Here is a 27425-nt window from a genome sequence, read left to right on the forward strand (position 1 = left end):
GTGGGGGGCAGGAAGAAGGGTTCTAGGAATAGACATTTGTTTAGACCCTCACTGTCCAATACTGAAATCGTTAGCCACTTGTGGCTAGTCTGAATTGAGATGTAAATGTAAAACACGCACCGGACTACAATTTAGTATGACAAAAAATATACACTATCTCATTTAACACGTTGTTTTTTTTTTTTTTTTTTTAGCGATAGAGTCTCTCTCTGTTGCCCAGGCTAGAGTGCAGTGGCATAATCTTGGCTCACTGCAACCTCCGCCTCCCAGGTTCAAGTGATTCTCCTGCCTTAGCCTCCGGAGTAGCTGGGATTACAGGCTCACACCACCATGCCAGGCTAATTTTTGTATTTTTAGTAGAGACGTGGTTTCGCCACGTTGGCCAGGCTGGTCTCAAACTCCTGGCCTCAGGGATTCACCCACCTCAGCCTCCCAAAGTGCTGGGATTACAGGTGTGAGCCAGCGCACCCGGCCTTGATTATCACACATCAAAATGACAATGTGCTGGATACACTGGGTTAAATAAAATATGCAATTAAAATTAATTTCACTTGTTTCCTTTATTTTAATAGGGCTGCTAGAAAATTGAAAAGGCCACGCCTAGCTCCATTTGTAGGTTACATTTCTTTTTTTTTTGAGACGGAATCTCGCTGTCACCAGGCTGGAGTGCAGTGGTGTGATCTCAGCTCACTGCATCGTCTGCCTCCCAGGTTCATGCGATTCTCCTGCCTCAGCCTCCCAAGTATCTGGGACTATAGGCGCGCACCACCACACCCAGCTAATTTTTGTATTTTTAGTAGAGACGGGGTTTCACCATGTTGGCCAGGATGGTCTCGATCTCTTGACCTTGTGATTTGCCCGCCTCGGCCTCCCAAAGTGCTAGGATTACAGGCGTGAGCCACGGCGCCTGGCCTGCAGGTCATAGTTCTACTGGACAGAGCTAGTTTAAAGAGTCCTCCCAGCTGGGCGCAGTGGCTCACGCCTATAATCGCAGCCACTGGGAAGGTTGAAGCAGGAGATCACTTGATCCCAGAACTTTGAGACCAGCCTCAGCAACATAGTGAGACTCCACATGGCCATGGGTTGCTGTGTCATCCCAGGACAGAGCTGCTGTTTCAAATGGGCCCAGGGTGAGTGGGTGCATGAGTTGTGTGGGTGGAGACACGGGAAGAAGTAAGCAGGCTGGATGTGGTAAAGACAAGGAGGCAGTGTTCAGCAGTTAGAAACAGTTTTAGGGGTGGGTGTGATTAGGGAGTAGCTCTTGGACAGACCCCCAGTGTAACAGGAATAGACATTGCCCCCACTCCTTGGCTCAGAATATCAGTTGGTCTACATCCACGTCGAATCCTCGAGCTTTAGACTTGCATACAGTACTTAGAAGCTCATTAAATCCTACTCCTCAGGCCTCTTTTTACAGCGGAGGAAACTGACGCCCAGAGAGGAAAAATAAATATAAACTGTGAAAGGGTCACAGAACTGCCCTCGAATACCTTGTGTTTTAAATGGGCAAATACCAAAAACTGATTGTCTGCACAGCTGCCAGGCTTGACCCTGGTATAGCTAATACTTATGAGTGAAAAGTATGAACTTGAGGAAAGAACACAGCCAGCAGATATTACTTTTTTTTTTTTTTTTTTTTTTCTGGAGATAGAGTCTTACTCTGTTGCCCAGGCTGGAGTGCAGTGGTATGATCTGGGCTCACTGCAACCTCTGCCTCCTGAGTTCAGGTGATTCTCCTGCCTCAGCCTCCCAAGTAGCTGGGATTACAAGCACGCATCACCACGCCCGGCTAATTTTTGTATTTTGTAGTAGAGACAGGGTTTCACCATGTTGGCTAGGCTGGTCTCGAACTCCTGACCTCAAGTGATCCACACACCTCGGCCTCCCAAAGTGCTGGGATTACAGGCAAGAGCCACTGCACCCAGCCACAGATATGACTATAGATCACTGGTTCCTACTCGGGGTGGTTTTGTCACCTAGGGAACATTTGGCAACATGGAGACATTTTTGGTTGTCACATCTGGGGAAGAGGGGCAAGCGTGGCCGGCATCTAGTGGGCCAGAGATGTTGCTAAACATTCTACAACGTGCAGGACACCCCTCACACAACAAAAACTATGCAGCCCAAAATGTCAGCAGCACCAAGGTTGAGAAACCCTGCTATATAGACTAACTCACAGCAGTGCTGTTTGTCCCAGAGCACGATTCATATGTGGCGTGGGGGGGTTAATGACTGGCCTCCGCTAAGCACTTCATTAGATAGGTGTAGCACACTGGGAGCCTGTAAGCACAGAATGGCCTGCTGAAAGCTGGGGAGGGAGGGCAGAAAAGTTTTCAAGAAGTGGCCATGCTGCCGCCCCTACTGGGAAGTGAGGAGCCCCTCTGCCCGGCCACCACCCCGTCTGGGAGGTGTACCCAACAGCTCATTGAGAACGGGCCATGATGACAATGGCGGTTCTGTGGAATAGAAAAGGGGGAAAGGCGGGGAAAAGATTGAGAAATCGGATGGTTGCCGTGTCTGTGTAGAAAGAAGTAGACATGGGAGACTTTTCATTTTGTTCTGTACTGAGAAAAATTCTTCTGCCTTGGGATCCCGTTGATCTGTGACCTTACCCCCAACCCTGTGCTCTCTGAAACATGTGCTGTGTCCACTCAGGGGTAAATGGATTAAGGGCGGTACAAGATGTGCTTTGTTAAACAGATGCTTGAAGGCAGCATGCTCGTTAAGAGTCACCGCCACTCCCTAATCTCAAGTACCCAGGGACACAAACACTGCTGAAGGCCGCAGGGTCCTCTGCCTAGGAAAACCAGAGACCTTTGTTCACTTGTTTATCTGCTGACCTTCCCTCCACTATTGTCCTATGACCCTGCCAAATCCCCCTCTGCGAGAAACACCCAAGAATGATCAATAAAAAAAAAAAAAAAGGGAAACCGAGGCAGGCAGATCGGTTGAGGTCAGGAGTTTGAGACCAGCCTTGCCAACATGGTGAAACCCCCTCTCTACTAAAAATACAAAAAAATTGGCCAAGCGTGGTGGCGCACACCTGTAATCCCAGCTACTCGGGAAACTGAGGCACGAAAATCACTTGAACCCAGGAGGCAGAGGTTTCAGTGAGCAGAGATTGCACCACTGCACTCCAGCCTGGGTGACAGAGCGAGACCCTGTCTCAAAAAAAAAAAAAAAAAAGTGCTCTATTTCAAGAGAAACTGGCACTTTCTGAGCCTACTCTCCCCTAATGCCAGCTCTCCTGCTCACCCCACCAGGGTCAGAGCCAACTTTGTCTCCAATTCATAGTCCTTTAAGTAAGAATCCTTTTAATATGCCCTAATGTCCCAACCAAACTAATCTTGAAAGCTTCTATGTAGACACAAAGTGCTCCTGAAATCCCTATCCTCAGAAATGCTTCTGAGCCAAATGGGCTCTGAACCCTAAACAACCGTGTCCATGTATGTGGCAAGAGCTTGTGAAAAACAAAGCTCAGCCGGGCGCAGTGACTCACACCTGTAATCCTAGCACTTTGGGAGGCTGAAGTGGGCAGATCACTTGAGGTCAGGAGTTCAAGACCAGCCTGGCCAACATGGCGAAACCCTGTCTCTACTAAAAATACAAAAATTAGCTGGGCGCCATGGCTCACACCTGTAGTCCCAGCTACTCAGGAGGCTGAAGCAGGAGAATCGCTTGAACCCAGGTGGCAGAGGTTGCAGTAAGCCCAGATCACGCCACTGCACTCCAGCCTGGGCAACAGAGCGAGACTTGGTAAGAAAGAGAAAGGAAAGAAAGGAAAGAAGGAAGGAAGGAAGGAAAGAAGGAAGGAAGGAAAGAAAAAGAAAGAAAGAAAGAAAAAGAAAGAAAGAAAAAGAAAGAAAGAAAGAAAAAGAAAGAAAGAAAGAAGAAAAGAAAGCTCTTGGGAGTGGATCTTGGCTCAGAAAACCAAGGTTTGTGGCTGAAAGGGGCCTTAGAGGCTGCCTATTTCAACTCAGAGAACAAGCTGAGACCCAGGAAAAAGTCATGTGAGGTTACACAGAAAGCCCCTTGCTATTAATTTCTATCCTCAATTAACTGAACACAGTTCACTTTTCCTTTTTAGGGAATTAACGGGATCCAGCTCTGAAGATTAACATCTTTTCTGAACCCACCTACATCTCCAGCAGAGCCCACGATCCTGAAATTGTCCATTTCTACCTTGTAGCTTTCACAAGCCAGTAATTGTAGTGAATACTTATCAACCTCACCCTTTTTAAAAACAAATTTTTAAGACTTTTTAAAAAATGTCTATATGCTCTCAAGATGTCTTTCCTGCAGGATGTCTCGGCCTTTGAGGCTGGGGGTCTTTGGCTGACCAGAGTTTCTTTTTTTTAATTTTTTTTCTGAGACAGAGTTTTGCTCTTGTTGCCCAGGCTGGAGTGCAATGGCACGATCTCCGCTCACCGCAACCTCCGTCTCCGCGGTTCAAGCGATTTTCTTGCCTCAGCCTCCTGAGTAGCTGGCATCACAGGCACGCGCCACTGGCTACTTTTTTTTGTTTGTTTTTTGTTTTCTGTTTTTTGTTTTTGTTTTTGTTTTTTTTTTGAGACGGAGTCTCGCTCTGTCACCCAGGCTGGAGTGCAACGGCGCGATCTCGACTCACTGCAAGCTCCGCCTCCTGGGTTCACACCACTCTCCTGCCTCAGCCTCCCGAGTAGCTGGGACTACAGGCGCCCGCCACCACGCCCGGCTAATTTTTTGTATTTTTAGTACAGACGGGGTTTCACCGTGTTAGCCAGAATGGTCTTGATCTTCTGACCTCGTGATCCGCCCGCCTCGGCCTCCCAAAGCGCTGGGATTACAGGCGTGAGCCACCGCGCCCGGCTGACCAAAGGTTTTTTGGTCCGCATTCTGCTTCTGTGGAATGAGCCAGGAGCCAGTTAGGCCTGATTTGACATCTGATTTCCGGAGGAAAACCCAGACTCTGCCCTGGGCAACAAACTGAATCCTAAACTTGAGGTCACAGGGCAGGTGTGAGGAGCAGAGAGCAGCAAGAGTGAAAGGGAGGCCTGTGGTCATTCCATACACACAAGAGATCAGTTCCTCCAAGGTCAGGGGACAGAGAGCACAGGGATCCAGCGCCAAGCGCAAGGCCCCCAGAGGAAGCCAGAGAGTCGGGGAAGGGGCGGAGGGGGATCGGTCCCAGCAGGTGGGAAGGATTCTGGGACCAGACCTAAGGGATCATGAGCACAGCTGCTGCAGGCAGACGGGCCCCTGGAGAAGCTGGGGACAAGCTGGAATAGAGACTTCATTGCGGGAAGGGCTGTCAGGGAGGCCTCCTGGGGTGGAAGAGGGTGGTCAGGAGGCTCCTGGAGGCCGCGCGGCCCCGGGGGTCCAACTCACCTGGGGCCCGGCCACCGCGCTCTCGACTGCCGCCTCTGCCCGCGCAGCGCGGGCACAGCTTGCCAGCACTGCGAACCCGGATGGGTCGTCGGGCGCGGCCCTCAGCAGAGCTGCCTTCACAGATGTGGTGCCCAGGTCAATGCCGAGGGTGATCGCCCGTGCAGCCATTATCTCCCTGACCCGCGCAGCTCCAGTTTGCAGCCAGCGGCCCCACAAGTCCGCGCTCTTCGCCCAGGGGGGCGGGGCAGGGGCGGGGAGTCGCCTGCCAATCCTTCAGCCACACCCAACATGGAGGCTTCTCGTCTTCCCACTGGCCGGGGAAGGCGAGCTTCCACGCAACCCTCGCGGCGGGCCCCGGCTATAGGCGGAGAGACGGCGGAAGGCGGGACCTAAAGGGGGCCCCGCCCCACGGGCTCTGATTTCCGCCCAGTGGAGGGCGGTCTGAGCTTCGCTCACCAAAGGAGCCGGGAGGCGCTGGCGGCTCCAAGAGCCTCTGTGTCCCTGGCAGCGGACCTCATCTTCCCTCACGCCGGAGCCCCGATCCCTGCGCCCCGGCCCGACCCAGCTGCGCTCTGTCCGTCTAAGACGCGCGGAAACTACAACTCCCAGAGCTCATCTCGCCGAGATCCGGCCCCACGAGTCAGGTGGCGGAGGTCAGGTGACAGCGGACCCGCCTCTCCCAAAGTCTAGCCGGGCCGGGGAACGCAGTGCATTCCTGACCGGCACCTGGCGAGGCTCATGCGTCCCGTGAGGGCGGTTCCTCGAGCCTGGGGGGGCTCAGGTGAGAACGGGCGCGGCCTCCCCTGTTTCCCAGGCGGGCCCCTTGAGGCACAGCAGGTCAGCGGGGCAGCCTGCCGGGGGTCCAGCGCCCTCAGCCGCAGCGGGCTCCTTTCCCCGCCACCAGTGCTGGCCTCGCGACACGGGACAACCCCCGGGTGGAAGGGCCCGAGCGGTGGTCAGCCGAGGCACGGACAGCGGGCTGCCGGGGTGGGTGCCGTTCCCAGCCCCTTACCTTCTGCTCAGTTGCCGCCTGGGTCTGGGTTGGGGAATTTGCAGATTGCTTTGGAGACGCTGAGAGAACCTTTGCGAGAGCGCCGGTTGACGTGCGGAGTGCGGGGCTCCGGGGGACTGAGCAGCACGAGACCCCATCCTCCCCTCCGGGTTTTCACACTGGGCGAAGGGAGGACTCCTGAGCTCTGCCTCTTCCAGTAACATTGAGGATTACTGTGTTTTGTGAGAGCTCGCTAGGCGCCCTAAGCAACGGAGGTAACCACTTTATATCCTTGTTTCTCAACCTCGTTATTCCTACCCACCCCCTCCCATAAAATTTAATACCACTAGTACGCTATGTATTTGTTTATGTGGCCACAAACCATTGTAATAGCTAGATTTCTTCACTACCACCCCAAGCCAATTTTTTTTTTTTTTTTTTTTTTTTGAGATGGAGTCTGCAGCCTCTGTCACCCAGGCTGGAGTGCAGTGGCGCGATCTCGGCTCACTGCAACCTCCGCCTCCGGGGTTCAAGCGATTCTCCTACCTCAGCCTTCCGAGTAGCTGGGACTACAGGCCTGAGCCACCATGCCCAGCTCATTTTTGTATTTTTAGTAGAGATGGGGATTCACCATGTTGGCCAGGCTGGTCTCGAACTCCTGACCTCAGGTGATGCGCTCACCTCGGCCTCCCAAAGTGCTGGGATGACAGGCGTGAGCCACCACGCCCAGCCTACCCCCAGCCAATTTTAGTCCCACTTGACAATGCGTGCTTTACATCTCCTCATTTAAGTCCTGTGAGGTAGTTACCACCGTCCCTGTTTGGCACCACAAGGTCACATAAGTAATAAATAGGTCAAGCCTGTCTCCAGTGCACACAGCCCTTGCCACTATTTGTGTACCCTCTCCAAAAGCAGGAGACCCAGGGAGTTCCAGGTCGTAGAACAGAGGACAGGACCAACTCATACCTGGCAGACAGGAGCTGCCACACTAGACCCCTAGCCCCAGGTTGCTCCTGGGAAGGGACTGAATGGGTGAGGAGCCTTCTTGAAACATGTGACATCTGAATGAGGCCTGGACAATAGTTAGAACTTACATAGGAAGGGCACGCCAGACAGAGCCCATTGTCAGGAGATACTTCATTTCTATCTTGTAGCTTTCACAAGCCACTAGTTGTATGTAATTATCAATTTTTTTTTTTTTTTTTTTAATTTGAGAAGGAGTTTCACTCTTATCACCCAGGCTGGAGTGCAATGGTGCAATCTCGGCTCACTGCAATCTCCATCTCCCGGGTTCAAGCGATTCTCCTGCCTCAGCCTCCTGAGTAGCTGGGACTAGAGGCACATGCCACCACGCCTGGCTAATTTTTGTATTTTTAGTAGAGACGGGGATTCACCATGTTGGCCAGGCTGGTCTCGAACTCCTGACTTCAAGTGATCCAACCGCCTTGGCCTCCCAAAGTGCTGGAATTACACGCACGAGCCACTGCGCTCAGCCTAATCTGATGTTTTTTAACATTTTAATTGACTTACCTCTCAATGTCGTTTTGTCTCTGCTGGCATCATTCCTCCAGGGGTCTCAGCCTTTGAGGCTTGGAAATGTTTGCTGACCAAGTCTGTGAGTTTGAGAAGCTGGTTAGGCCTGATTCTGCATCTAATTGCTGGAGAAAAACCAGACTCTGTCCTGGGCAACAAACTGAATCCTGAACTTGAGGCCACAGGGCAGGTGTGAGGAGCGGAGAGCAGCAAGAGTGAGAGGGAGGCCTGTGGTCATTCCATACACGCAGGAGGGCAATTCCTCCAAGGTCAGGGGACAGAGCACAGGGGTTCAGTGCCAAGAGCAAGGCCCCTAGAGGAGGCCAGAGAGTGGGTACGGGGTCATTCCCGGCCGGTGAGAAGGGTCTCAGATGAGGCAGACCTGCAGCAGGCAAAGAGAGAACCCTGGAGGAGACGGGCCAACAGAGGTCAGACAGCTGGAGCAGCCAGGGAGACTTCTTGAGGAGTGTGTAAGGGAGATGTCCGGAGATGCTGGAGGCCTTGGGGAAACTGAAATCAGAGTGGGAACAGGGATGTCTCCACACAGACCTTACCCAGAGCTCCCCACAGTTTGCAGGAGGCCCGCGAGACTGTGTACTGAGGCAGCACAGAGACCAAGCTACAGAAATCCATGCCGGCCTGCCTGCTCTTGACCCACTGTTCACCTGCTGTGTGTTGGGTTTACAGGAATGCAGCTCCCCATCTTCCACACTAAACCAAGGAGTTGCTCTGGGGCTCATCCCTCCCCGAGTCCTCCTTGTGAATGACCCCAGCCAGTCCTGGAATGGTGACACTTGTCAAATAAAGTCTTGACAGGCATGGTGGCTCACACATGTAACCCTAGCACTTTGGGAGGCTGAGGCGGGCGGATCACTCGAGGTCAGGAGTTTGAGACCAGCCTGGCCAACATGGTGAAACCCCATCTCTACTAAAAATACAAAAGTTAGCTGGGCATGGTGGGGGGCACCTGTAATCCCAGCTACTCGGGAGGCTGAGGCACAAGAATTGCTTGAACCCAGGGGTTGGAGGTTTCAGTGAACTGAGTTCGCACCACTGCACTCCAGCCTGGGCAACAGAGCAAGACTCTGTCTAAAAAAAAAAAAAAATTTAAATATGTATATTTTAAAAAAAATGTTTTTTTAAGTCTTAAGGGTCAGTTGGTGTCATCAGCCCTTAGACTCATCCCAGGACAGGAAAGGAAATTAATTTCCTTGAGGTTTATAGGTTCACAATGTCAAATATCTGACCACAGTTTTAACAACTTTTGGAGAAAAAGAATCTCAAGCCAGTAAAATTGCATTCTTTCTTTCTGCTAACTAAGTTTTTGCAAAAAGCAGTTGAAGAGGGAAAAATTCTGGTCTTTGTTCACTTCCTCAGGGGGGCACTTTACACAACCCATTTGTCTGCTCGGAGCCCATTTCCCCTGTATATCAAATAAAGATAAGTCCTCTCTAGGGTGTCCCTCTGAGGCTGTGATGCAAAGCCCTGAGGTCAGAGCTGTCAGGTGGCAGTCCTTTATGAGCCATCCATGCTCCAGAGGGCAGATTGTCTACAGGGAGCTGAGCTGATTCAACATTCCCCTGAACTTCTCTCTTGCTGTTTTTCTTCCTAGTTCTGAGAAATCGAGAAACATGATAAGGAATTGGCTGACTATTTTTATCCTTTTTCCCCTGAAGCTCGTAGAGAAATGTGGTAAGTTTAGAAATGACACGTCAACTTTGTAAAGAGGGAAATGGTGGCTAGAGGAAGGAGTAATCTGATCTGTTTGTTGCCAAGGGTTTAGAATCATTCAGACCACATGTCTCTGTCTGCCTCTTGGCCATGTGGCCACTGGGGTGGTGGAGCAGACCCAGGTCTGGGATCCAGGTGTTCGGCAAAGAGCCAGATAGTTCCACATATAATTGGCCCTCTGCCCTGGTATCTCTGTACCTTTCTGTATCAAAGTGAACAGTTGGTTCTTAAAGTCAGACTATGCAGCTGATTCTCAAAGTCAAACGGTAGAGCCCCAGCAACCTGGGATAATATCTTAAAGACTGGCTCAGGCTGGAGCAGTGGCTCACGCCTATAATTCCAGAGCTTTGGGAGGCCGAGGCAGGAAGATCTCTTGAGGCCAGGAGTTTGAGACCAACCTGGGCAACGTAGTGAAACCCCATGTCTACTAAAAAATAATTTTTAAAAATTAGCCATATGCAGTGGTTCGTGCCTATAGTCCTAGCTACTTGGGAGGCTGAGGCAGGAAGATCGCCTGAGCCCAGGAGGTCAAGGCTACAGTGAGTTATGATCACACTACTGCACTCCGGCCTGGGCAACAGAGTTGAGACCCTGACTTTAAAAGAAAAAAAAAGAAGAATGGCTTATGCCTCTGCCCTACGGACCTCACAGAGAGAGTCTTGAGTCCTGGGAAACACTGGGGAAGCAGAAGAGGTGGCCACCCTGTTGTACCCGGTTCTGCCAGGCACAGATCACCTGAGGAGTCTGCCCAGCATCCCCTTGTAAGATGAGAAAACCTGTCCCTTAGAGAGGGGCTGAGGAACAGGGTGCAACAGCCCAGCAGGGCTAGGGGTCAGTTGGAACACAGGCTGGGATGGAGTTTACACGTCCTTGTAGGAGGACTGACCTTCAGCGCAGGCCTCTTTGAGGCCTGTGCCCTTCTAGCAATTCTCCCACTGCCCAAAACATCTCTGGAATTCCTTCCATAAAGAGCCATGTTTAGCATTTCAAAGGTGCCAGGCCCATTCATTTGATCCTCAGCTTGCCTCTTGGGTCAAATACAAAAATCAGATACATATATATATATATATATATATATATATTTTTTTTTTTTTTTTTTTTTTTTTTTTTTGAGACAGAGTCTCACTCTGTCGCCAGGGCTGGTGTGCAGTGGCACGATCTCAGCCCACTGCAACCTCCACCTCCCGGGTTCAAGCAATTCTCCCGCCTCAGCTTCCCTAGTAGCTGGGATTACAGGCACCCGCAACTACGCCCAGCTAGTTTTTTGTATTTTTAGTAGAGATGGGGTTTCACCATGTTGGCCAGGCTGGTTTTGAGCTCCTGACCTCGTGGCTCGCCTGCCTCGGCCTCCCAAAGTGCTGGGATTACAGGCATGAGCCCCTGTGCCTGGCCCAGATACCTTAAATTCCCATTTCAAGTGAACCTTGACAAACAATACAAATCCTGCAGAGGTTTCCCTAGAGCCTAGCACCATTGCCGTTATCTGGCCTCTTGCATCTCTCAGGAAACAGTGGTCACGTGATCATCTCTTCCAGGTTTGTTAAACAATCAGTAATGTTTGTAGTCACACCTTGTGGATAAGCAATTTCCGGGAAAGGCAGGTCTTTCAGACCCTGGAACCTGGTGTTTCTTAATACAGACGTCAGAACCCTGTCCCCACCCTGTAGGATCAGACTTTGTAAGACTGAGGCTGGAGCATGTGCGTGTGCCCGGGAGTGTGCGCGCGCGTGTGTTTGCCTGGGCCTGTGTGCGTGTGTGTACCCGGGCATGCGTGTGTGTGTGTGTGTGTGCCTGGGTGTGTGTCTGTGCACATGTATGTGTGCCCGGGCGTGTGTGTGTGTGTGTGTGCCCGGTCGCTCATACATACTCTTTAAAGCCCCATTAGTAATGCTAACACGCTCCCCTAGGAGAAAAACAGAAAATCCAGCTACCACCACTCCAGTTATCCAGAGGGGAAGCAGGCCCAGAGAGGGTAGAAGGCTTCCCCAAAGTCACACAGCTAGAAAGTAACAAAGCTGGGACCTGCATAGGATCCCTGCTGCATGAGATCACTTTGCCTCCTTTCCTGAATGCCATTAGAAAAGAAGAATGGGCCAGGTGCTGTAGTTCACGCCTGTAATCCCAGCACTTTGGGAGGCCAAGGTGGGTGGATCTCTTGAGGTCAGGAGTTCGAGACCAGCCTGGCCAACATGGTGAAACCCCGTCTCTACTAAAAATACAAAATTAGCTGGGCATGGTGGCGGGCGCCTGTAAGCCCAGCTACTTAGGAGGCTGAGGTAGGAGAATCGCTTGAACCTGGGAGGCAGGAGGTTGCAGTGAGCTGAAATCACGCCACTGCACTCCAGCCTGGGTGACAGAGCAATTCCCCATCTCAAAAAGAAAAAAGGAAAGAAGAATGGAAGCCACCATAAAATCAAGTCACTGGAATTGAATCGCCAACCTCATTCTGCCCTTGCTGTTTCTTTCTTCTCTTTGCTTTGGGTAGTAATTATGAAGGACCACAGATGAGATGACTGGCCTTCAGACTTGTCTGTCTCTGACTTCTCTGGGTGGAATCTTGAGGCAGTGCAGCCTCATGGCAAGAACCTGGGCTTTGGACTAGACAGGCCTAAGTTTGAATCTCGCCCTCACCATTTTCAAGCTGTGTGGGCAAGAAACCTTTCCTCTTAGAATGCTCAGTTTCCTGAAATGTAAAATAGGAATAATAATGCCTACCTCGGCCTGGCGCGTTGGCTCACGCCTGTAATCCCAGCCCTTTGGGAGGCCAAGGAGAGTGGATCACAAGGTCAGGAGATCGAGACTATCCTGGCTAACATGGTGAAACCCCTTCTCTACCAAAAATACAAAAAATTAGTCGGGCGTGGTGGCGGGCGCCTATAGTCCCAGCTACTCGGGAGGCTGAGACAGGAGAATTGCTTGAACCCAGGAGGCGGAGGTTGCAATGAGTCGAGATCGTGCCACTGCACTCCAGCCTGGGCGACAGAGCAAGACTCTGTCTCAAAAACAAAAAAAAAAATGCCTACCTCTCACTTTTGTAATAATTAGAAAATGGGAGCTCGGTGTATAGCAGAGTAGCTGGTATTAGGTAGGTGCAGAGTGGGAGAGAGGCCTATAAGAATTAATTTTAAAAACCTGGCCAAGCATGGTGGCTCATACCTGTAATCCCAACACTTTGGGAGGCCAAAGAGGGAGGATCACTTGGGCACAGGAATTTGACACCAGCGTGAGCGACATAGTGAGACCCCATCTCTACAAAAAAAAAATTTTTTTTTTAAACGGATTCTTACTCAGTTGCACAGGCTGGAGTGCAATGTGGCGTGATCTCAGTTCACTGCAACCTCTGCCTCCCGGGTTCAAGCGATTCTAGTGCCTCAGCCTCCCAAGTAGCTGGGTTTGTAGACGTGCGCCACCACATCCGGCTAATTTTTGTATTTTCAGTGGAGACAGAGTTTCACCATGTTGGCCAGGTTGGTCTCAAACTCCTGACCTCAAGTGATCTGCCCGCCTCAGCCTCCCAAAGTGCTGGGATTATAGGCGTGAGCCACCGCACCCGGCCAAAAAAATTTTTTTTAATTAGCTGGGCGTGGTGGCGCATGCCTGTGTTCGTAGCTACTGAGGTGAGAGGCGGCAGTGGTGGGAGGATGGCTTGAGCCTGGTGGGGTCAAAGCTGCAGTGAGCCATGATCACTCTCTTTAGGAGGAACTCAGGATGGTGTCATGACTCATTTTGTAAATCTGATACAATGTAAAGATTTTAGACTTGGGGGGCCAGCTTCCTAACTGCCTCCCACCTTGGGCTAAAAATATCCTGCAGTTCTCATGTGATGATAATAATAGTAACAATTATTTAGCATCTGGGCTTTGTGGAAAACATGTTACAGGCATTGCTACATTTTATCTTCATCATGACTCATTCAGATAGGTCTTGGTATTCTCCCCATTGTACAGATAAGGAAATGGAGGCTCAGAGAGGGTAAGTACCTTACCCATGGTCACACAGCTAGGAAGTATCAGAGCCAGGATGGAACTGCGTGACTTTGGAGCCCAATATCTCAGTTGCTGAGCACCTCAGTTTTCTGTGGTGCTAAAGAAGGAGGGAATAAACATTCTCTGGTCTGGTTCTTGGAGTGTTCACAAACTCCTATTTTATTTTTTTATTTTATTCTATTTTGTTGAGACGGAGTCTCACTCTGTCACCCAGGCTGGAGAGCAGTGGCGCAATCTCAGCTCACTGCAGCCCCCGCTTCCTGGGTTCAAGTGATTCTCTTGCCTCAGCCTCCCGAGTAGCTGGGATTACAGGCGCCTGCCATCACGCCCGGCTAATTTTTTGTATTTTTAGTAGAGACAGGGTTTCACTATGTTAGCCAGGATGGTCTCTATCTCCTGACCTCGTGATCCACCTGCCTCGGCCTCCCAAAGTGCTGGGATTACAGGCCTGAGCCACCGCGCCCGGCCTAATTTTTTGTCTTTTTGGTAGAGACGGGGTTTCGCCATATTGGCCAGTCTGGTCTCCCAATCCTGACCTCAGGTGATCCACCTACCTCGGCCTCCCAAAGTGCTAGGATTACAGGTGTGAGCCACTGTGCCTGGCCCTCAACCTCCTATATGCAAAGATTGTAGGAGCTCTGTAGCCATGTAGATCTCCCACTCACCTTGACCTCCACTACCTCTGGCAGAGCCCTAGGGATCCAGAGTCTGGCTGGCCGCCCAGCATCACTTTCAGCATCCTGTCCTGAGCAGTGGCTGGTTGTGGGACTTGCTTATCTGGCATGGTCCTCAGCTCTAGGCAGAATTGAACTGGTGGTACAGGAAGTCCCAGCTGTGCAAGCCCAGAAGAAAGCCTCGGAATGACCTCAGAACAGTGAGCCTGAAAAAGAAGGGCAGAGTCGCCACAGCGGCTTCCAGGCCCTGAGGCTCCACATAAGGAAGGGACTGCCTTTTGCCGCTCTGAGCACCTTGGTCTCTGCAAGGGCCAGGGGACATCCTGTTCCGAGGAGCCCAGCCAGCCAGCAGGGGACTGGAGATTGTGGACTGTGGGGACCTACGGACTTGGGACAGAGCTTCCATCTGCACTCACATGTGCTGAGCATGGAGAAGGCAGCTCTCAGGGTCTGAGAGGCTCTGGGTAGCAGAGCCTGGCCTGGCAGGGCAAGCTTCAGGCTGTGATCTCCTTAGAGGAGATGAGGTTACAGAGGAAGAGAAACTACCAGGTAGGAGTATTGAGGCGGAGAATCAGAGGTCAAATTGGGTAACTTTAAGTTTCCTTCCGGGCCAGGTATGGTGGCTCACACCTGTAATCCCAGCGCTTTGGAAGGCCAAGGCAGGCGGATCACCTGATGTCAGGAGTTCAAGACCAGCCTGGCCAACATGGTGAAACTTCATCTCTACTAAAAATACAAAAATTAGCCAGACATGGTGCTGCATGCCTATAATTCCAGCTACTTGGAAGGCTGAGACAGGAGAATCACTTGAACCCAGGAGGCAGAGGTTGCAGTGAGCAAAGATCATGCCACTGCACTCCAGCCTGGGCAACAAAGCGAGACTCTGTCTCAAAAAAAAAAAAAAAAGTTTCCTTCCAACCCAAGCATCTAAAATTTCAGATCTCAATTCATCTGCCTTTGAGGGGTCTGAGTGACAGGGTCTGGGTGGGGGGAACTGGGCCTGGGGGTCGGGGAACCGGGCATGCTGGCAGCCTCTGCCGTTGCAAAGACGCCCCTCATCACAGTCATGCACCTGCTTCCCCGCCTGGCCTAGAGTCATGATCATAACCCCCAGGCTGTGTGTAACCCTGAAGGCAATCAGGCAGGGGAGGTGAGATGGCAGGTGTGGCATGAGCCTTCCAGCACCCCTGGGAGCAGAGGCTGGGACGGGGCTGCACAAAGAATACAGGAAGCACACAAAGAGAGGCTTACTCAGTCCGGTGCTCTGGGCTAGTTGGCCTTCCAAGAGGGTTTTCTTTCTTTCTTTTTTTTTTTTTTTTTTTTTTGAGATGGAGTCTCGCTCTGTTGCCCAGGCTGGAATGCAGTAGCGATCTCAGCTCACTGCAACCTCTGCCTTCCAGGTTCAAGCAATTCTCTGCCTCAGCCTCCAAAGTAGCTGGGACTACAGGTGCATGCCACCACACCCAGCTAATTTTTTGTATTTTTAGTAGAGACAGGGATTCACCATGTTGGCCAGGATGGTCTTGATCCTCTGACCTCGTGATCCACCTGCCTCGGCCTCCCAAAATGCTGGGATTACAGGCATGAGCCACCACGCCTGCCCAGTTTTCTTTCTTTTTTTAAGAAAATATTCTGTAGAAACAGAGTCTTTGTGTGTTGCCCAGGCTGATCTCCAGCTCCTGGCCTCAAGCAATCCTCCCGCCTTGGCCTCCCAAAGCGCCAGGTTTATAAGCGTGAGCCACCACGCCCAGCCCCAAGATGGTTTTCTAAGACCCTAAGACCCAGACCTGCTTCCTCCCTCATCTGGCGGGCCTGTTTGTCAACTTGATTCTGAGTTAACAGCTTAATGCCAAGAAGAAATCTCAGAGTGAAACAACTATTCACCCTTCTTCCTCCATTACCCCGCAGATGGCCCCAGGAAGGGGACCAGTGCCAGGGTGAGCTGGGTTGGGAAGGGACCCCAAAGGGCTCGTTAGAAACTCATTAGCTGGGCCCATGTGTCTCTCTGAGAGTGCAGGAAAGGGGCTGGCCCAGTTCTTCAGGGCCATTTTGACTTCATGGACAGAGGAGACCCCTGTTCTTTCATCTGAAGAGGTGGTTCACGGCTGCCTTTTACGCTCCCAGGTCGCGCTGGAATTCCCCTGTAATGATTTTTGGGTTCCATGGTTCTCTAACAATCTCTGGGTAACTCAGCCGCAGACTCTGAGCCTGTCATCGCAGGGGGAGGAGGACGCTCCGGCGTTTCCTGCTCAGGCCTGTTTTCCTCCATCTCTGTCTCTGGCAGCAGGTGGGGAAGGAACCTAACCAGGGCCTGTGTTTGCAGTCCCATCACAGAATAGGGCTCGTCAGAGAGTCAGAGCTCAGGAGTTCAGATGTCAGGGGTTTCGGCCCAGTTTCCTGTCACAGGCCTGAACTCTGACCCAGTGCCTCATGTCATTGATTTGGGTCCTTCCAGAGTCAAGCGTCAGCCTCACTGTTCCTCCTGTCGTAAAGCTGGAGAACGGCAGCTCGACCAACGTCAGCATCACCCTGTGGTAAGTCCCCGGGCCTGGCGCTGTGCTCAGCTCCGCTCAGGCCCCGCAGCTGGGTCAGGGCTGACCCCTGGCTCAGTCTGTTCAGATTTCAGATGCGCTATTCTTGCCTCTTACCTGTAAGACAAGCCCTAGAAAAAGGGATGGTGCTAGCCCCGGGCTGCAGGATGGGATCGCAAAGCCTGACCCCGACCCTGAGTCCTCACTTTCCCTGGCAGGAGAAGGAAGGGGTGCTTCTCCCAGAGACGTGGGTCTTTTCCCCGCATGGGAAGAGTCCTATGTGACCGGTGTTGAGGCCAGATTTCAAAGCGATTCTTTCTAAGACTAAGTATTTGAAGAGAGCCCTGAAGGTCAAGGGGCAGGGGGCTGAGCTGCTGGTTGGCACTTCTGATGTTGCTTTCAGAAGCAGGAGTGGCCACGTCGGGTGAATGCCGCTCATGCTGGGCCTTGTCTGGGAGTCTCACTTGCTGCCATCTGCTGGCTTAGGCACAAGCGCCGCGACCTAGTCCAGTCCGTGCCAGGGAGGCTGCCTCTGCCTTCTCTGCTCTTAGCTGCTTTGTCCTTCCCTTGCCTCCCAGCCATGAGGATTCCCTGATGAAGAAGACCTAGAGCCCTCTCCTTCTCTCTTTATGCCTTTCCCCCTTCCTCGCCTCTCCTGCGAGATCTGGCCTGAAAGCAAAGCTTTGGTTCCGAGGCCCCTAGCAGGCCTGCCATTCCACTCCCAGCTCCTTCTGTCTGTGCACACCCTCCCCCTGCAAATCTTACAAGTCATCTCTTACCACAACTCTCCAGGCCCCTGGAGCGGCCTCCCACTGCCTTTCAGATTAACTCCAGGCCTCTAAACCCAGAGCCAGGGCCCAGAAGACGGCTTCCAGCCAGCACATCTGCCTTCTCCCGTCAGATGCCTCTCCCAGCTTTCCAAGTCTGGACTGCTCCCTCCTCATTCCCTGCCTGAACCCTCTCCTCCTTCAGTCAAATGCTGGCCCTCACACAAGGCCCCACTCAGACCCGACTCTCTGGGAAGCCTTTCCCACCGGAGCAGGGAGCCACAGTCCTGGGCCTCCAGATGCCTCATTTGTCATTCACACCCACTTTGCTTTCTTCTCTGTTCTCACCCTACCCTGAAGGGACAGACACCTGGTCTCCTGATTAAGACAGGAAGGCCTACGGGAGCACGGTTTCCACCTGGCCACCCATCAGGGTGGAGCACATAGCATTTCCTAAGCCTAACTGCTTGAGAGTTGAAGGCCAGATGTGAAATCCAGAGGGTTGGTTGAGATCTCACTGTGTCCAGCTTCTCAGCAGTAATTAGACTCTTGTCCTCCACAGGCCACCATTAAATGCAACCCTGGTGATCACTTTTGAAATCACATTTCGTTCCAAAAATATTACTATCCTTGAGCTCCCCGATGAAGTAAGTAACCAATCTTAATGGATGGGTAGGGAAATGCTAGGTAACAGAACACATTTGAATTAAGAGCTGGTGGAAACAGGTCTCCTAGGCGGCCCCTGTTCCATCAACCTAGAAATCTGTGATTTTGGCTTTGTTGGTCTCTTTTGGGGATGAGTATCACATGCCATTAGATGGAATTAAGAAGGTGATAGTGAGGAACCTGAGGCAAAAATGGTTCCGGGAATGTAAACGTTCTTACCGGGAGTGGTGGCTCACGCCTGTAATCCCAGCACTCTGGGAGGCCAAGGTGGGCGGGTCACCTGAGGTAGGAAGTTCGAGACCAGCCTGGTCAACATGGTGAAACCCCATCTCTACTAAAGTAAATACAAAAATTAGCCAGTCGTGGTGGCATGCACCTGTAATCCAAGCCACTTGGGAGGCTGAGGCAGGAGGATCACTTGAACCCAGGAGGCGGAGGTTGGGGTGAGCCTAGATGGCCCCACTGCACTCCAGCCTGGGCGACAGAGTGAGACTCCTTCTCAAAAAAAAAAAAAAAAAAAAAGTTCTTACAATTTTCTAAGGCCTGGCTGCTCAAAGGGCATTCAAGGACCAGAGAATTGGGCTTCCTTAGGAACACAGCATCTCAGGCTCCATCCCAAACCTACTGATTCAAAGTCAGCACACTAGCAAGATCCCCAAATGGTCTGAGTCCACATTAAGGTTTGTGAAGCCTCATTCTGAGACACCATTGGTTGGGTGTCATTTCCAAAAACCAGTGCCAGAGGCCATGTGATCTAACAGCGATCATTACCCATAGCTTTATGCTTGAATCTATTTGTGTGTACCCTGCTTCCACCTTACTGAGAATTTGAGCCAGTTGCTATTCAATTAGATAAAAAGCATCCATAGAGGAGGTGGTAAATAAGGGTTTAAATAACAAGATGAACGCAAGTCACTCAGGGCGCATAACTTCTGGAGAGCTATTGTACAACAAGGCGATATAGTTAATAATCATGTATTACTGCACGCCTAAAAACTGCTAAGAGATTAGATCCTAAATGTTCCCACCACAGCTGGGTGCAGTGGTTCGCACCTATAGTCCTAGCTACTCACGTTCGTAACAACAACAAAAAAAAGATAAGTATATGAGATGATGGATATTAATTAGCTTGATTTAGTCATTTCACAATGTATGCATACATCAAAGCATCACGTTATATACTGCAAATATATACACTTTTTATTTGTCAATGATACCTTAATAAAGCTGGTGGAAGCAGGAGGACAAGAACGCAGGGATGAGATCAGTAGCCATGAGGCACATCGAGATGGGCTGCAAATCAGCTCTGAGCCCCCTAGGAAGCAAACAGGAGTGAAACACGATCAGTCTCCAGCATGTGGGAACCTGTGATCTGAAAAATATAGCATCTCTGGCTGCAGAGATGTGCACCTGTAATCCCAGCTACTTGGGAGGCTGAGGCAGGAGAATCACTTGAGCCCAGGAACTCAAGGCTGCAGTGAGCCATGACTGTACCACTGCCCTCCAGCCTGAGTGTTGGAGCAAGACTCTGTCTCTAAAAAATTAAAAATAAAAATAAAATGTCTAAAAATAACAGCATTGCTGAGAGGGGATCTCGGAGTGTCCAGCTAAGAGGACCCCGCATGAGAGGGAGCTCTCCCCGCTGGTGAGCACCTTGTTAGTGCCATTTCCCACACCTCCCCTCTTGCCCAGGGTGTGAGGCCAGCATGCAGAGCCGGTGGGTTCCAACAGCACAGCCCTCTGATCCGCAGATTAAATTCTGACTCTGGGAGGAACAGATGCTGATTGCTTCGTTTAGGGCCAAACATCTAAGTCAAAGTGTCATCTTTTTATTTTTATGTATTCATTTATTTTTTATTTTATTTATTTGTTTAGAGACAGAGCTTCACTCTGTCGCCCAGGTTGGAGTAAAGTGGCGCAATCTCAGCTCCCTGCAACCTCCGCCTCCTGGGTTCAAGCGATTCTCCTGCCTCAGCCTCCCAAGTAGCTGGGATTATACGCGCCCACCACCAGGCCCAGCTAATTTTTGTATTTTTGGTAGAGATGGGGTTTCACCATGTTGACTAGGCTGGTCTTGAACTCCTGACCTGAGGTGATCCACCCACCACGACCTCCTAAAGTGCTGGGATTACAGGTGTGAGCCACTGGCCTGGCCATTGATTGATTGAGACAGAGTCTCACTTTGTAGCCCATGCTGGAGTGCAATGGCGCAATCTCAGCTCACCGCAACCTCCATCTCCCAAGTTTAATCAATTATCCTGCCCCAGCCTCCCGAGTAGCTGGGATTACAGGCACACACCACCACACCCGGCTAATTTTTGTGTTTTTAGTAGAGATGGGGTTTCACCATGTTTGCCAGGCTGGTCTTGAACTCCTGGCCTCAGGTGATCCGCCCACCTCGGCCTCCCAAAGTGCTGGGATTACAGGAGCCACCACGCCTGGCCAAAGTGTCCTCTTTTTAAAATCAAAAAAGATACCAAACAAGCCTTGGCTGTAGGAGTCCTTGTACCTGAAGCACAAACAGATCCAGCAAATCCATGGTGTCAGTCAGGGTAGCAGTGACCCTCGGGGCCAGGGGAGGCTGGAGGAAGCAAGCAGGGGTTCCGAGGACTTGGGAATGTTTCATTTCTTCATCTGGGAGCTGGATGCATTCAGTCTGTAGACATTTCCTCAAGCTGTGATGTGTGTATTTCTCTACCTATATGTCATAGTTCAGTTTTTTAAAAAGTCTTTAACAGTGAGAGGCTGGGCACGGTGGCTGACATCTGTAATCCCAGCACTTTGGGAGGCTGAGGCGGGCGGATCACCTGAGGTCAGGAGTTCAAGACCAGCCTGGCCAACATGATGAAACCCCGTCTCTGCTAAAAATACAAAAATTAGCCAGGTGGTAGTGGTGTGCGCCTATAATCCCAGCTACTCAGGAGGCTGAGGCAGGAGAATCACTTGAACCCGGGAGGCAGAGGTGGCAGTGAGCTGAGATCACGCCACTGCACTCCAGCCTGGGTGACAGAATGAGACCCTGTCTCAAAAAAAAAAAAAAGAAAAGAAAAGTCTTTAACAATGAGAGTCAAACCACTGGTGTGAGATGGCGTTGATGGGCACCAACCTACCTTTTCAGGCTCCTGCCTCACTGGCCCTTCCCCACCCACCTCTCACCACTCCCCTCTACTACCCATGATGCTGGAAGCCTCTGGTTAGAACATGGGAGTGGAGTGGTCTAGGAGCCAGGCCTGTGAGCCTTGGGTAAGGCACTTCACCCCAATATAGCACCGTCTCCTTATTCGCAGCTGTACAGTGAATAATGTTTACTTGACAGCCTTGTGAAGATTAAAAGCACTAGCAAGTATAAAATGTCTAGGATTGACTGGGCACGGTGGCTCATGCCTGTAATCCCAGCACTTCGGGAGGCCGAGGCAGGCAGATCACCTGAGGTTGGGAGTTCAAGACCAGCCTGGCCAACATGATGAAACCCAGTCTCTACTAAAAATACAAAAATTAGCCAAGCGTGGTGGCAAGTACCTGTAATCCCAGCTACTTAGGAGGCTGAGGCAGGAAAAGCACTTGAACCCGGGAGGCAGAGGTTGCAGTGAGCCGAAATCATGCCATTGCACTCCAGCCTGGGTGACATGAGCAAAACTCCATCTAAAAAAATAAAAAATGTCTAGGATTGTCCCTGGCACATAGAAAGCACTCAGTGAAAGGTAGCGATTATCATTTCATTCTGTCTTGTATCGGTTAATCGACCGATTTTCTCCCTGCCTAGTTCCAGAAGGGATTTAGTGGCCACTTAACAAATATGCAAGCAATGTTGCAAGGAATATCTGTTAAAAATAAGAAAAAGTGAGTGGCAGGAAAATAAAAGAGCTAGGAGGGGCACACGTTATGAAGATGTACCTTGCGAGACGTGGACCGTAAGTTGGACTCCAGGCTTTGCTGCAGCTGCTATACCATTTCAGTTGTCCTGCCAAAGCCCCTGATTTCTGATGCTAAGAACAAGAAGGCAGTGCTTCAAGGGTCCTCATTAAGAAGCCACTGCAGGGTGCAGTAGAGCGCCTGTAGTCCCAGCTACTCAGGAGGCTGAGGCAGGAGGATCTCTTGAGCCCAGGAGTTGGAGTGATCAGTGAGCTATAGTCACACCACTGCACTCCAGCCTGAGCTACAGAGCAAGACCTGCCTCTCGAAAGGCCGGGCGCGGTGGCTCACGCCTGTAATCCCACCACTTTGGGAGGCTGAAGCAGGTGGATCACCTGAGGTCAGAAGATCGAGACCAGCCTGGCCAACATGGCGAAACCCCATCTCTACAAAAAATACAAAAAATTAGCCGGGTATGGTTGTGGGCACCTGTAATCCCAACTACTTGGGAGGCTGAGGCAGGAGAATCACTTGAACCCTGGGGGTGGAGATTGCAGTGAGCCGAGATCATGCCACTGCATTCCAGACTGGCAACAGAGTGAGATTCCATCTCAAAACATATATAATAATAGGAAACCACTGCAATCTAATGAGCCAGATCCTCACAGTACCTGCAATATGGGTGGAGTATTATCCAGGGAGCACAGAAGCTGGGGACCAGGGGAGACAGCTGGGTTCAGTAAGGATATCATCCTGCTCTCCATCACTGCAGCAGGATTTAAGAGTCTCGGGAAGCACTGGGTGCGGTGGCTCACACCTGTAATCCCAGCACTTTGGGAGGCCAAGGTGGGTGGATCACTTGAGGTTGGGAGTTTGAGACCAGGCTGACCAACATGGTGAAACCCCGTCTCTACTAAAAATACAAAAATTAGCCGGACGTGGTGGCACACGCCTATAATTCCAGCTACTCGGGAGGCTGAGGCGAGAGAATCGCTTGAACCCGGGAGGTGGAGTTTGCAGTGAGTTGAGATCGCGCCATTGCACTCCAGCCTGGGCAACAAGAGTGAAACTCCATCTTAGGGGAAAAAAAAAAAAGTCTCAGCAGGAATGCTTGGGAGATCAGATGTTGCAGGCAGGCCTCCAGGTACTTTTTCTTGAAGCAGAGCATTTGCCAAATATTGTGGAGCAGCAAGGGTGAAAATGCCCTCTTTGCCAAGTGCCTCATGTATGTGCCTCTTCTGCTTTGTCACTTGGCAGCCAGGCTGGCACAGGGCACACATGGTTTTGTGGACATGGAGGAGCCCAGTGATGATGGAAGTGGAAGTGATGGTGTTGTAGTATAGCAGTGGCCCCATTTGCCATGCACCAGACTCTGTGCTGTCAGCTTTCACTGAACATCCTGTCATTCATGGCAGCCCTGAAGGGTAGACACTTTTGTTAACTCGTTTTACAGATGAGCAAACATCAGAGCTTGAATAACTTGCCCAAGGTGAGAAGTCCAGTGAGAGGACGAGAGCCATCCCTCCTTCCCTCAGAGATAAGCCAGAGGAGGGCATGAGGACAAGTCCATAGCTCTGCTCAGAAAGTCTCACCCAGGCCAGGTGTGGTGGCTCATGCCTGTAATCCCAGCACTTTGGGAGGCCGAGGTGGGCGGATCACCTGAGGTCAGGAGTTCGAGACCAGCCTGGCCAACATAGTGAAAGTCCATCTCTACTAAAAATTCAAAAATTAGCTGGGCATGGTGGCGCACACCTGTAATCCCAGGTACTCGGGACTCAGGAGCCTAAGGCAGGAGAACCGCTTGAACTCGGGAGGCAGAGTTTGCAGTGAGCCGAGATCACTCCACTACACTCCAGCCTCGGTGACAGAGCGAGACTCCGTCTCAAAAAAAAAAAAAAAAAAAAGGAAAGTCTCACTCAGGCCAGGCGCGGTGGCTCATGTCTATAATCCCAGCACTTTGGGAGGCTGAGGCGGGTAGATTGCTTGAGCTCAGGAGTTCGAGACCAGCCTGGGCAGCATGGCGAACAGGAGGTTCAAGTTGGCTGGTGGGCACAGCGTCTCTCCTTTTGCTTAGTAAGCTCTTGGAAGGTGAGGCTGCGGGTGATGCATCCCTCCGTTCCCTAGCGTGCTGCATAGAGCTAGATGCCAGCGGGGTCCTCAGTAACTGTACATGGCATCGGATTGAATCTCAGTCTTCCTAACAGGTTGTGGTGCCTCCTGGAGTGACAAATTCCTCTTTTCAAGTGACATCTCAAAATGTTGGACAAGTTACTGTTTATCTACATGGAAATCACTCCAATCAGACCGGGTAGGCTGGCCTCAGGGCGTGACAAGAAGGGGGCCATGCTGGGCACGTGGGAGTCTCCTTCAGAAGCCCAGCCTCAGCTCATCCCGGTCCCCAAACTCCTTTCCAGCCCGAGGATACGCTTTCTCGTGATCCGCAGCAGCGCCATTAGCATCATAAACCAGGTGATTGGCTGGATCTACTTTGTGGCCTGGTCCATCTCCTTCTACCCTCAGGTGATCATGAATTGGAGGCGGAAAAGGTAACCCCCTGGGCCATATGTGCAGGCTCTCTCGGGGCCCCTAGGGGCAGGGCGTTCCAGCAAGGCCGCCGATAGCGCAGCTTCCGACGTCCCCTCTACCCTTCTGTCTGCCTGCCCTTTCCAGAAAGTTGTCTCAACGCAAAGGCTCGGAGAGCCTGGGTCGGATTCCCGTGCTGGGCGTTTCATCCCTTGCCCAGCTCAGCCCCTCCCTGGGAAAGCAGGAAAACAGGGAAAAGGGGCTCCTTAGTTTAGTGGAGAATGGGCGGGGGAGGGAGGGCAGTCCATTGTGAATCTCCTCTGCGCTGGGTCCATCCAACCCTGGAGGATTGCGGCGTCAAGTCCTGTAGACTCGGTCTTTGGGACGAAGCTGTCCCACCTTGACTTGCAAGGACACAAGCTGTCCTGCAGTCACCCTGGCCACGTGGGCCTCCTGGGGGATGGCAAGCAGAGAGCCGGGAGGGAGACGCTTTCTTCCGGGGGCCTCCTGACTCCCCTCTGGAGCCAGGACTTGAGGGGCAGGGAGATCTTGGGCAGGGGAGGAAGGGAGGAGGGAAGTAGCTCTTCGAGAGGGCAGGGATTAGGTGGCATCCGTGGTGGTAGCAGGAGGGACCTAAGGACAATACCCTGCTTGAGAAGGGCCGAGTCCTCCTTCCCTGTGGCCTGGGAGCCCTGTCCCTCCCATTCCCCACGGTGGTGCCAGTCCTCACCCCTGGCCCTGCCATGCCCTTCCACCCCCGCCAGCCCTCACCCCCTGCCATGCCCCTCCACCCCTGCCAGTCCTCACCCCCTGCCCTGCCCCTCCACCCCTTGCCAGTCTTTACCCCCCGCCCTGCCCTGCCCCTCCACCCCCGCCAGTCCTCACCCTCTGCCCTGTCCCTCCACCCCTGCCAGTCTTCACCCCCTGCCCTGTCTTGTCCCTCCACCCCCTGTAGTGTCATTGGTCTGAGCTTCGACTTCGTGGCTCTGAACCTGACGGGCTTCGTGGCCTACAGTGTATTCAACATCGGCCTCCTCTGGGTGCCCTACATCAAGGTACAGCCAGCCTTGCCTGCCCTACATCTCTGCCCACATGGCGTGGTGGCCCGGCTGCCCCTCACCACCCAGCTTCTCCCACCCACCAAACAGGAGCAGTTTCTCCTCAAATACCCCAACGGAGTGAACCCCGTGAACAGCAACGACGTCTTCTTCAGCCTGCACGCGGTTGTCCTCACGCTGATCATCATCGCGCAGTGCTGCCTGTATGAGGTGAGACCAGCCCTGGCCCCCCACAGGCCGCCCCAGCCAACACCCGCCACCCCACCTCACCTTTGACAGAAGACACGGCAGAGCCTGGGAAAGGAAGGGTGTGTGTTCATTCATCCAGGTCCTGTGCTGGGCATAGAAGACACTCATGAGTCCAGGCCCTCAGAGCCCCCCAAGTCTGGGGTGAGGGACTCAGGGAGAGGCAGTGGCTGGACTCAGGCTGAGAGCCGTGCGCAGAGGAGCACAGACAGCTCATGGAGGAGCGCAAGGCCCTGAGCCCTGCCAGGGAGGAGGGAGGAGGGCACAGAAGGGAGGAGGGCGGAGGAAGACGCTTGGTTGGGCTCCAAGGATGAGTGAAGTTCCTATGGAGGAGGGGAGGGGCCAGGGTGGGCTCCTGGAGGGGTCAGGTCACAGAGGCCAAGGGGCATTTGAGAGGGACCCTGAGCAGGCGGGTGCAGCTGGGCTTCAGGGTGCCAGGAGGGGCAGGCTCCTGAGTGGTCAGGAGGGGGCCCGTGTGCAGGCGGAGGCACCTGTATTCAGCTTTGTTGCTGGAAGCCATGGGTGTCGGCAGGGCAGGGCCCCACCAAGGCTGGGTCCGGGGACCCCTGATATGACAGCTTTGCTTTCCCTTCTCTCAGGGAGTTCCCTTCACACTGTAAGGCCAGCCGGGGGCTGTCTGGCCCCACCCGTATGAACCTTCTAGGCTTTCTCAGCTTTTGGTGTGAAGCAAGAGTGAAGGTGGCCCACACTGGGCCCGTGTTCAGGGAAAGGCAAGGCGAGGGGACAGATTCCTGAGATCCTCAGGCTGCCGCCGGGTCGTGGAACGAGTCAGTACCTGGCTGGGAGAGGCACCAGGCCACCAGAGTTTGGAGCCCACGTCTCCAAGTGAGTGCTGAGAGGCGCCCAGTTCTGCCAAGTAGGAACAAAGCAGATGGAGCTTGAGAGTCCAGGCAGCCTGAACAGGAAGCCCTGGCGATGAGAAGGTGTGGTTGGTGCTGGGGATGTCCAGCACCAGCCCAGGTGTGATGCTTTCTGTGGCCCAGATGTTCCCCTGCCACAACCCCAGTGCAGCCCCCGCCTCGCAGGGTCTCCTTCAAGGCCAGGGTCCAGCCTCTGTGCCCCTCTCTAAGCCCGCCCTATCCAGGGCCGTCCTTGCTCAGCCCGGCGTGGCCTCTGTGTGGGTCCACATCTCTGCCCTCCTCTCGCCCCCAGCGCGGTGGCCAGCGCGTGTCCTGGCCTGCCATCGGCTTCCTGGTGCTCGCGTGGCTCTTCGCATTTGTCACCATGATCGTGGCTGCAGTGGGAGTGACCACGTGGCTGCAGTTTCTCTTCTGCTTCTCCTACATCAAGCTCGCAGTCACGCTGGTCAAGTATTTTCCACAGGTACTTCCGGGGCCCTGTTCACATGGCCGGTGGCAGGAGAGGTGAGAGCTACATGGCCCAGGCCCTGCTCCGGTGGGGCAGCTCCTGCCGGGGTGAGGAAACAGGATGGAAAGCCACAGGGAGCCCGGGAGCCCAGCGGGAGTGGGGCGGTGGGGA

At 52.4% G+C, this 27425-nt stretch overlaps 2 protein-coding genes across 7 annotated transcripts in view; one reads left to right on the plus strand and one right to left on the minus strand.

Moving 5' to 3' along the window:
* SHPK (sedoheptulokinase) overlaps window positions 1–6435 on the minus strand; it is a 22072-nt gene extending 15637 nt beyond the window's left edge. For 2 of the 4 annotated variants that reach the window (XM_004058287.5, XM_055367158.2), the window contains exon 1: window positions 5368–5801. In XM_004058287.5, coding sequence (XP_004058335.2) covers window positions 5368–5535 — 168 coding nt within the window. In that variant the 5' untranslated portion in view covers window positions 5536–5801. Of the gene's footprint in view, window positions 1–5367; window positions 5802–6379 lie in introns of those variants that run through there. The other 2 variants (XM_063700517.1, XM_063700518.1) reach the window with 2 other exon arrangements.
* Window positions 5748–27425, plus strand: part of CTNS (cystinosin, lysosomal cystine transporter) — a 24905-nt gene continuing 3227 nt past the window's right edge. For 2 of the 3 annotated variants that reach the window (XM_063700520.1, XM_063700519.1), the window contains exons 1-9: window positions 6490–6633; window positions 9504–9583; window positions 16738–16816; window positions 18143–18227; window positions 24303–24406; window positions 24513–24644; window positions 25577–25676; window positions 25770–25889; window positions 27099–27269. In XM_063700520.1, the coding sequence (XP_063556590.1) occupies window positions 9523–9583; window positions 16738–16816; window positions 18143–18227; window positions 24303–24406; window positions 24513–24644; window positions 25577–25676; window positions 25770–25889; window positions 27099–27269 (852 nt within the window). In that variant the 5' untranslated portion in view covers window positions 6490–6633; window positions 9504–9522. Of the gene's footprint in view, window positions 6149–6423; window positions 6634–9503; window positions 9584–16737; window positions 16817–18142; window positions 18228–24302; window positions 24407–24512; window positions 24645–25576; window positions 25677–25769; window positions 25890–27098; window positions 27270–27425 lie in introns of those variants that run through there. The other variant, XM_019013388.3, reaches the window with a different exon arrangement.

Source organism: Gorilla gorilla, chromosome 19 (assembly GCF_029281585.2).
Source record: "Gorilla gorilla gorilla isolate KB3781 chromosome 19, NHGRI_mGorGor1-v2.1_pri, whole genome shotgun sequence".
NCBI lineage: Eukaryota > Metazoa > Chordata > Mammalia > Primates > Hominidae > Gorilla > Gorilla gorilla.